We start from the raw sequence: 10746 nt of genomic DNA, 5'->3' as shown, positions 1-10746 counted from the left end.
TTGTGCACAGTGCTCGTGCCACGTGCCGATACCTGACATCAAATTTCATGAAAAGTGCTTTGCTACGTGTTTATTTAGGGTTATTTTTCAAATAACTATTGTTATGCAATTTTATGTTATGCACAGTTACTTTTTTCCGTTAGCACAGTAACGCTGTGTGCGTTTGCTGAAGCGCACATAAACGCCCTCTTGTTAATTCACTTCCGCATTCATGATGTCACTTCCCTCAGCTAGAAAGAAAGATGGCGGCCACAGGAGTGCTGCCGTTTGTTCGAGGTGTTGATTTCTCAAGAAATGACTTCAACGTATGCCCCCAAAAATATTTATATTATTAACTTATTTAATGTTTAACCAGAGCTTACATCTAACGTTTTAAGGTAGACGAAAGGGTCGATTTGACAAATACGTATCGTTATTGATTCCCAAGACAATTCGGCCAATTTTAATTGTAATGATGCATTGATATACGTTATGTACACTTCAGCTACGGATTTCTGTAGTATCGGTAATCCAGACGACTTAAACCCATGCACAAAATCTGGTTGAACATTATGAAACTGAACTTATAGTAGTGCACAAGAACACAAGGATAAATTAAAATAACAATGTGACCATTAAGTTTACTAAGAATTGTTGATTGCAGGCATAGTTAGACACTGTATTCTCCATTGTGCACTTGTGTTACATGCATTAAACGTATAGTTACCACAACCTTATTGATTATCCTCATGGGTTTACTGACACTTCGGGGCGGTGGGGTAGCCTAGTGGTTAAAGCGTTCGCTCGTCACGCCGAAGGCCCGGGTTCGATTCCCCACATGGGTACAATTTGTGAAGCCCATTTCTGGTGTCCCCCGCCGTGATATTGCTGGAATATTACTAAAAACGGCGTAAAACCAAACTCACTCAGTCAGTCAGTACTGACACTTCAGAAACATTTTTTGTCTACTGACTAATCACACTTGAAGAGCTGCAAAAGGTCCTTCAACCTTTTTAAGTTTTTATATCTTACAAACAATCCACTGTCTGATTATTTACAATGTCTATGTGATGCAAGGCAACTCTTCATATAGCGTGCGTAAATGTCATGGAGTGCAGTGATTTGTGTCGGTTCTTGATCTATAATAAGGAAACACTGAGTCTCTGAGTCTGAAGGCCACAGGGACATAAATGTACACCATCTTTACATTTTATATGCATCACACAGACAACCTTCACAGTTTTAGATTATGCAATAAAGTCTCTATTCTGTCACATCATCTGCAGACATTTTAGAGCAAAATGTCTGTAGACGACATCTGAAACTTCGTTAGAAAAAGAAGTACTGTTCTATAGACATTAGCTTCAAGTGCAATGCATATTTCAAATCAGTTGTTAGAAGCATTTAGTGCTCACAACTAACTGCCTGATATTCATAAAAGTCTGTTTTAAATATCCGCTTTGTGGTATGACACAGTTACAATGTCTCCAGGTTACCATGGTGACATAACATCGACCCATTCTTCATTCCTGTTTGGTTGGTAATGACACTCAACAAACATGCTATATTTTATTTGATGTTTTTGTTTTACCCGTGTGTTTTGATCACACTTTCCATTTATGTCAAATGAATATTTGGCTGTGTAAGCATCTACTCAGAAACTGACAAAATGTTGTAGCTGAACCGGCCTGTATATTTCTTTCTATGATAAGATAACTTCTGTAAGATTCTTGTATAAACTATCTTATTTTGTTTAGTGGATGTTTTTGTCTGTAAATTACTTATCTAGTTGAAATGCAGTGTTAGGCACAATCTGTTTTATAGCTCAAAATGTTGCATAATATCCTTGACAGGTATGAATGATACTTCAGTGGAAATGTTTTGTTTACTCAGGTTATAAAGTTTCCACACAATGTGGAGGATATGACAAGTCTAAGATGGCTGAGACTAGCCAGAACCCAAATCACAGAGATCCCCAAGGAAGTGGAGAAACTCAAGAAACTGGTATGATGGTAAATCAGAGTATCTGGTCAGATGCTAGTACATGTTGAAACCTGAATGCACGTTTGTACAATTTAACAGTTTACACAGTAAACTTTAGTATGAGTAATTATCATCTTGGTAAACACAGAGACAGGATCTCCATTTCCACAGGGCACTAATCAGAAGAACTAGATCTAGACTTGACCATTGGCAGTATTCCATGAAGCACTTTCCCTTCAAGTAATGAACCAGTAGGTGGTTGCCTAACTCTTTTCAGAGACCAGGTTTGGGAGTCAGGAAAAGAATTCAATAATCATGTTTGATCTGTTGCGATGAAATGTGTGTCTGCCCTCTGTTACTCAGGAAGATCTCATGCTGGCTCATAACAACATTGAGAGATTGAGTGCAGGAATGACCAACCTCAAGTCTCTCAGTAAGCTAAACTGTCGACACAATCAGATCACCAACGATGGGGTTCCACAAGGTCTATTCAATTTGCAGGATCTGTCTGTTGTGGTAAGTATCAGTTAGACACAAACAAGTGACCACAACCCCCATGGCATCATACCTTCTTCTGTTGTTAGCCATGATCGTCTCTTAATTCAACAGGGCTATACTTTGGATTCATGATAGTTAACATGTTAAATGACAGGTTTAAACATTTTGTTTTTATTATATTCTCCAAATAAACTGAAGCATGTTTTCTTGCTGTGTTAGCTGTAGTTTTGATAAACTGACTTGTACCTGACAGATTCCTGCGAAACTTTGTTATATCTTCATGTAGCCCCCTAACAAATCTCTTCCAGCTAACCAAGTATTTTTGGCAGACACCTTGCTCATTTTACTGTAGAGGACAAAACCTAGAAATGTATTATTTGCAGGGGTGGAAATAACTTTAAGACTGCTAGTGTACTCTGGTACAGTGGCACATGTAAAATCACTTGCCCTGATAATTTTTCCACTATACCAGCCGTTTTTTTGTTGATTTTTTAAATAAAAAACATAATTAACATTGGAAAGCCAACTGGACACCGGTACAGTGTGATATACAAATTTGCTTGCCTGACAGAAAAAAACACTGGACTCAGACGTCGGGCAATGGGTTATTTCCACCCTTGTTATTTTGTACTATGTCCACGGATACGTGTAAGTTCTGTCTCAGTGTAGAACTGAGGATGAAATGTTACTCTCCATGGTTCAGAATATGTTATGTAATGAAGAATTATTTTTGATACAAATAAACATCTCTGAATATTTGAATATCTTGACTGCTCACATTAATTTCAAATTTACCCTGAATACCATGAAAACATGATACTCGAACCCACATGGCTGACATGACAAACCAATATTTCCTCAGGCTCAAATACAGATTTATCAAAGTCAACATGGGATTAATCATTGATAAGAGTCTCCATCTATGAAAATATAGACATAACAGTGCTTTTCTTGGCCGTCTGCGACACTACTAGTGTTAACCACCACAGTACACATATGACATTTGACCTAGTCAGCTTGAATTTACTGACAGGGACCAACATCCAGATCAGTTTACTGACAGGGACCAACATCTAGATCAGTTTACTGACAGACCAACATCCAGATCAGTTTACTGACGGACCAACATCCAGATCAGTTTACTGACAGGGACCAACATCCAGATCAGTTTACTGATGGACCAACATCCAGATCAGGTTACAGACGGACCAACGTCCAGATCAGTTTACAGACGGACCAACGTCCAGATCAGTTTACTGATGGACCAACGTCCAGATCAGTTTACTGACGGACCAACGTCCAGATCAGTTTACTGACGGACCAACATCCAGATCAGTTTACTGACGGACCAACATCCAGATCAGGTTACAGACGGACCAACGTCCAGATCAGTTTACTGACGGATCAACGCCCAGATCAGTTTACTGACGGACCAACATCCAGATCAGTTAACTGACGGACCAACATCCAGATCAATTTACTGACAGGGACCAACATCCTGATCAGTTTACTGACAGGGACCAACATCCAGATCAGTTTACTGACAGACCAACATCCAGATCAGTTTAGTGACGGACCAACATCCAGATCAGTTTACTGACAGGGACCAACATCCAGATCAGTTTACTGACGGACCAACATACAGATCAGTTTACTGACAGGTACCAACGTCCAGATCAGTTTACTGACGGACCAACATCCAGATCAGTTTACAGACAAGGACCAACATCCAGATCAGTTTACTGACAGGCACCAACATCCAGATCAGTTTACAGACAGTGACCAACATCTAGATCAGTTTACTGACGGACCAACATCCAGATCAGTTTACTGACAGGGGCCAACATCCAGATCAGTTTTCAGACAGGGACCAACATCCAGATCAGTTTAGTGACGGACCAACTTCCAGATCAGTGTACAGACAGGGACCAACATCCAGATCAGTTTACTGACGGACCAACATCCAGATCAGTTTACTGACAGGGACCAACATCCAGATCAGTTTACTGACAGGGACCAACATCCAGATCAGTTTACTGACAGGGACCAACATCTAGATCAGTTTACTGACAGGGACCAACATCCAGATCAGTTTACTGACAGGCACCAACATCCAGATCAGTTAACTGACGGACCAACATCCAGATCAATTTACTGACAGGGACCAACATCCTGACAGTTTACTGACAGGACCAACATCCTCAGTTTACTGATCAGTTTTACTGACAGGGACCAACATCCAGATCAGTTTACTGACAGACCAACATCCAGATCAGTTTACTGGACGGACCAACATCCAGATCAGGACCAACATCCAGATCAGTTTACTGACAGATCCAACATCCGGATCAGTTTACTGACGGACCAACATCCAGATCAGTTTACTCCAGATCAGGTTACAGGGACCAACATCAGATCAGTTTACTGACAGACCAACATCCAGATCAGTTTACTGGACGTCCAGATCAGGTTACAGGACCAACATCCAGACTGGATTAGGACCAACATCCAGATCAGTTTACTGATGGACCAACATCCAGATCAGTTAACTGACGGACCAACATCCAGATCAGTTTACTGACGGACCAACATCCAGATCAGTTAACTGACGGACCAACATCCAGATCACTTTACTGACAGGGACCAACATCCTGATCAGTTTACTGACAGGGACCAACATCCAGATCAGTTTACTGACAGGGACCAACATCCAGATCAGTTTAGTGACGGTCCAACATCCAGATCAGTTTACTGACAGGGACCAACATCCAGATCAGTTTACTGACAGACCAACATCCAGATCAGTTTAGTGACGGCCCAACATCCAGATCAGTTTACTGACAGGGACCAACATCCAGATCAGTTTACTGACAGGGACCAACATCCAGATCAGGTTACAGACGGACCAACGTCCAGATCAGTTTACAGACGGACCAACGTCCAGATCAGTTTACTGATGGACCAACGTCCAGATCAGTTTACTGACGGACCAACGTCCAGATCAGTTTGCTGACGGACCAACATCCAGATCAGTTTACTGACGGACCAACATCCAGATCAGGTTACAGACGGACCAACGTCCAGATCAGTTTACTGATGGACCAACGTCCAGATCAGTTTACTGACGGACCAACGCCCAGATCAGTTTACTGACGGACCAACATCCAGATCAGTTTACAGACGGACCAACGTCCAGATCAGTTTACAGACAGTCAAAGAAATAACTCCAATGAGTTGCAAACTGTTTTGCAGTTTGCTTGTGCATTTAGACCATTTAATACAGCTGTTGCTGATTGGTCAGATGCCTTATAGGTATGCTCATTTTATGTGGTTTTATGACTGGGGATACTCTCCTTAGACTACAGTATCTTTAATGTGTGTGGCAGCAACCATTCCTTCAAAGCCTGTGATATTTTCCCACCTCATAGAGGTGCCCTCCCTACTTAACACACAGAATGTCCATAAGGAGATTGCAGGTGGTTGTATTTTGAGAGGTGCCATGTGTAGGTGGCAGATGTGTTGTTTATTCCAGACAGGGTAGGAAATGTCCAAAAGGCTTTGAATTGAGCCATTCTGTCAGATATGGTTTTGCAGAAGTAATGTGAAAATTCATCCAGTGATCTTGATGTCTAGTTTTACACTGTATCAATGATAACTGGAAAACATGTTATTGTTAAATATTACTGTTTTCACTTTCAGGACTTGAGTCACAACAAACTGAAAGAGGTCCCACCAGATCTGGAAAATGCAAAATCCGTGCTTGTTCTTAATGTTGCACATAATGAGTAAGTTAGCTCATAGTCATACTCCCATTGATAGTTGTATTGCTGTATGATGTTCTCATACTTTTGCTTTACCCTCGATGAAGTTGAGTAGGGTTGTAGATTTGGGCTTTTTCCGTTCATGACAATATTTTGTAAACAGAAGTGAGGATGAACATGTTGATCTAGTTTGAACACCTTGTCATAAGTTCATGTTTGGGTTCTGGGTAATTATGGCCCTTGTTTGGTGCTTGAACATGGTACATAGTACTTCCAATTTGTCCATCCATGACCCACACAGGCCTTCACCAAGCCTTCATTCTTGTCTCATTTGGTTTTTGCTCTACATTTCAACGACTTTATTGCTATGGGACCCACATTCTTCCATCCTTAGCTGGTGATCTCAGGCATCTATCTCCTGTGGTGATGTCTCCATGATGACCATTCACCGACTACATGGACATATGTCATCAGGCATCTATCTCCTGTGGTGATGTCTCCATGATGACCATTCACCGACTACATGGACATATGTCATCAGGCATCTTATATCATGTGATGTCTCCATGATGACCATTCACCGACTACGTGGACATATGTCATCAGGCATCTTATATCATGTGATGTCTCCATGATGACCATTCACCGACTAATGGACATATGTCATCAGGCATCTATCTCCTGTGGTGATGTCTCCATGATGACCATTCACCGACTAATGTGGGCATATGTCATCAGGCATCTTATATCATGTGATGTCTCCATGATGACCATTCATGTGATGTCCGACTTGACGTGGACATATGTCATCAGGCATCTATCTCCTGTGGTGATGTCTCCATGATGACCATTCACCGACTACATGGACATATGTCATCAGGCATCTATCTCCTGTGGTGATGTCTCCATGATGACCATTCACCGACTACGTAGGCATATGTCATCAGGCATCTTATATCATGTGATGTCTCCATGATGACCATTCACCGACTACGTAGGCATATGTCATCAGGCATCTTATATCATGTGATGTCTCCATGGTGACCATTCACCGACTACGTGGACATATGTCATCAGGCATCTATCTCCTGTGGTGATGTCTCCATGATGACCATTCACCGACTACGTAGGCATATGTCATCAGGCATCTTATATCATGTGATGTCTCCATGATGACCATTCACCGACTACGTGGACATATGTCATCAGGCATCTTATATCATGTGATGTCTCCATGATGACCATTCACCGACTACGTGGACATATGTCATCAGGCATCTTATATCATGTGATGTCTCCATGATGACCATTCACCGACTACGTGGACATATGTCATCAGGCATCTTATATCATGTGATGTCTCCATGATGACCATTCACCGACTACGTGGACATATGTCATCAGGCATCTTATATCATGTGATGTCTCCATGATGACCATTCACCGACTACGTGGACATATGTCATCAGGCATCTTATATCATGTGATGTCTCCATGATGACCATTCACCGACTACGTGGACATATGTCATCAGGCATCTTATATCATGTGATGTCTCCATGATGACCATTCACCGACTACGTAGGCATATGTCATCAGGCATCTTATATCATGTGATGTCTCCATGATGACCATTCACCGACTACGTAGGCATATGTCATCAGGCATCTTATATCATGTGAAGTCTCCATGATGACCATTCACCGACTAAGTGGACATACGTCATCAGGGCTGGAGTGCCCATCTCAGCATGCAGAGTGACTGTGGTCAGATGACCAGCATTTATGACAGATTAATAACCGTACACTCAAGGCAGTTGTTCTGATGATACCTCACAGGATGTTGCTCCTTCGGAATTTGTGCCACATGATTACAACAGACAATACCACAGTGATGTGGCAAATCAACCACCAGGGATTTTCATACCACGGAAGGACCTGGATGTGTACACCTTCTCTCTGGCAGCGTTTATGTCTCCCATCTTCTTGAAGATTTAGAAAACTTAAAGACAGCAACTGCTTTAGTTTATCTGACACCGTCCTAGATGGCATGGCTTTGTTTTCCTATCATCACACTGAACCGTGTTAACCTGCCCAAGACTCGTTCTGTCTGCATTCTGATGCATTTGTACAAATCCCAATGGTTTTGTCGGCCCAGACAGCTATGGTCATCCATCCCCTGTGAGACAACTGCATGATGATAAGTGGTCTTTGTTCGAGAAATACTGTGCCACCAACATCTCGTCTGTGCTTTCTGCTAACCTTCATTAAATTGCTGATTTCCTCAGCTACCTGTGTACCGTCTGCTAAGCTCCACCAGATTCCTGATTTCCTCAGCTACCTGTATACCATCTGCTAAGCTCCACCAGATTCCTGATTTTCTCAGCTACTTACCAGAATATATTTCTTGTCATCTCAAGGATAGTGGGTGCACAGGTGCATCAGACATGTATGAAGCTGCAATTCACTGTCCCTTGGGTTTGAATCTTGCTCTTCACAATTATGTTTGTCAGCACCATACTCATGCTCATAGGATTTACCCAGAGGTAATTACATGAGACCTGCATCACTACTACTTTCAGTTGCCAAAATAAGATCAGCAGCAAAAGTTTCTGGTTCCTGCATGTCACTTGAAGTCCTCAATCTCAACCTGCTCCTTACAAACCCTTTGTGTCTGCCCGACTTTGACACTGGGGTTTGTCCATGTAATTGGTCTCACTACTATCAAATTCTAACAACAGTGTCATGACACATCTTTGTCTCAGATTGGACTTCATCACCAAAAATCAACTGTCAACCTAATGAAATATTTCCTTTTTCCTCGATATCATTGTCAGATCTGAATGTCTGCACTGTCAGATGTCTGACATGAGGTGGCCTCTGAGGCAGTCTTGAGTGATTTCTAGCCGAGACGTAGACAATAGGTCATCCACCAAGCAAGAAATTTGCAAGGTCATCAATGTGTAACAGGCAAAATCCTGTCACTTTGACCTAGTTCCAACAAATCTACTTTGAGAGTGCCTCAACATCTTGATACAGCCCATCATTTATATGTTGGTCAACTCAGAGCAGATACCTGTGAATATCCGGGTTATAATTGGTCTTCAGCAACACGTACTTGCCGTAAGAGGCAACTGACGGGATGGGGTGGTCAGGCTCACTGACTTGGTTGACACATATCATCATATCCCAACTGCAAAGATTGATGCTCCTGATTGAGATCACTGGATTGTCTGGTCCAGACTCGATTATTTACAGACTGCTGTCATATGGCTGGAATATTGCTGAATGTGGCGTTAAACAACAAACCAACGAAACTCAGTGAAGATGGGAAGGATGCTGACTGCTTTCAGTGTTTTGTCGGTAGAGTTTAGCATATTCAGTAGTAATGTTGCCGATCTTTTTTAATTCACACACAACATTTCCTTTATTATGTGTATTTCTTCTAGACTGTGACTTTTGAAACTTTAATATAGAAATTTGAATTGATGTGGTTTTCTTTAAATTTCAGGATTGAGATGTTGCCCAATCAACTGTTTATCAATTTATTGGATTTATTCTTCGTAGATCTAAGTGACAATGTTTTGGGTAAGCTCTGTTTTATGTAACATTAGCTTATTTATTGTTCATGTTGTCAAAGATCTGTCATATAATATATCTGGCTTGATACCTTAGGTAGATAATATGAAATAAGTCCAGATATTGGGAAGAATTAATTTTCATCTGAGCAGTTCCTGAACAAACAAGATACTGTGCTTTCACTTCATCCAGGCAATTAGGGAGATGCAACATTTGTCTCATGTATAGAACATATGTATTAGCTGAAGTATCATTAACAGTTTTTCTTCTCCATTTTAGTTGAGACTCTCGGTAGTGGAATGTGGCATTAGTGTGAATCTTTTATGTTCTATGTTTCCACTGACATATTGATATACATATACACAGTTACGTGAGACAATTGATTGATCAGTCACTAAACTGTGGACAACCTCAAGTCATGACTAGATAGGGAGTGTACCTTTGCAGAGACGCTGCCCCCACAGTTGAGACGACTCACAAGTCTCCAGACTCTCATCTTGAACAACAATCCACTCATACATGCCCAGCTCAGGTGAGACAATGAAAACAATCCACTCATACATGCCCAGCTCAGGTGAGACAATGAAAACAATCTACTCATACATGCCCAAGTCAGGTGAGACAGTTTCAGTTCTCCACTCATACATGCCCAGGTCAGGTGAGACAGTTTCAGTTCTCCACTTATACATGCCCAGGTCAGGTGAGACAGTTTCAGTTCTCCACTCATACATGCCCAGGTCAGGTGAGACAGTTTCAGTTCTCCACTCATACATGCCCAAGTCTGGTGAGACAGTTTCAGTTCTCCACTTATACATGCCCAGGTCAGGTGAGACAGTTTCAGTTCTCCACTCATACATGCCCAGGTCAGGTGAGACAGTTTCAGTTCTCCACTCATACATGCCCAAGTCAGGTGAGACAGTTTCAGTTCTCCACTTATACATGCCCAG

The 10746-nt window shown here is 41.6% G+C and overlaps 1 protein-coding gene across 2 annotated transcripts in view; it reads left to right on the top strand.

The window, feature by feature from the left end:
* The first annotated feature begins 231 nt into the window (after window positions 1–231).
* LOC124259513 (protein flightless-1 homolog) overlaps window positions 232–10746 on the top strand; it is a 116473-nt gene continuing 105958 nt past the window's right edge. Inside the window, exons 1-6 of one of the 2 annotated variants that reach the window (XM_046693642.1) lie at window positions 232–305; window positions 1873–1983; window positions 2326–2478; window positions 6160–6245; window positions 9732–9808; window positions 10247–10331. In XM_046693642.1, the coding sequence (XP_046549598.1) occupies window positions 243–305; window positions 1873–1983; window positions 2326–2478; window positions 6160–6245; window positions 9732–9808; window positions 10247–10331 (575 nt within the window). In that variant the 5' untranslated portion in view covers window positions 232–242. The other variant, XM_046693643.1, reaches the window with a different exon arrangement.

This window comes from Haliotis rubra, unplaced genomic scaffold, assembly GCF_003918875.1.
Source record: "Haliotis rubra isolate DU_JTF1 unplaced genomic scaffold, ASM391887v1 Scf726, whole genome shotgun sequence".
Taxonomy (NCBI): domain Eukaryota; kingdom Metazoa; phylum Mollusca; class Gastropoda; order Lepetellida; family Haliotidae; genus Haliotis; species Haliotis rubra.
This window is presented reverse-complemented; position numbering and strand designations above follow the sequence as displayed.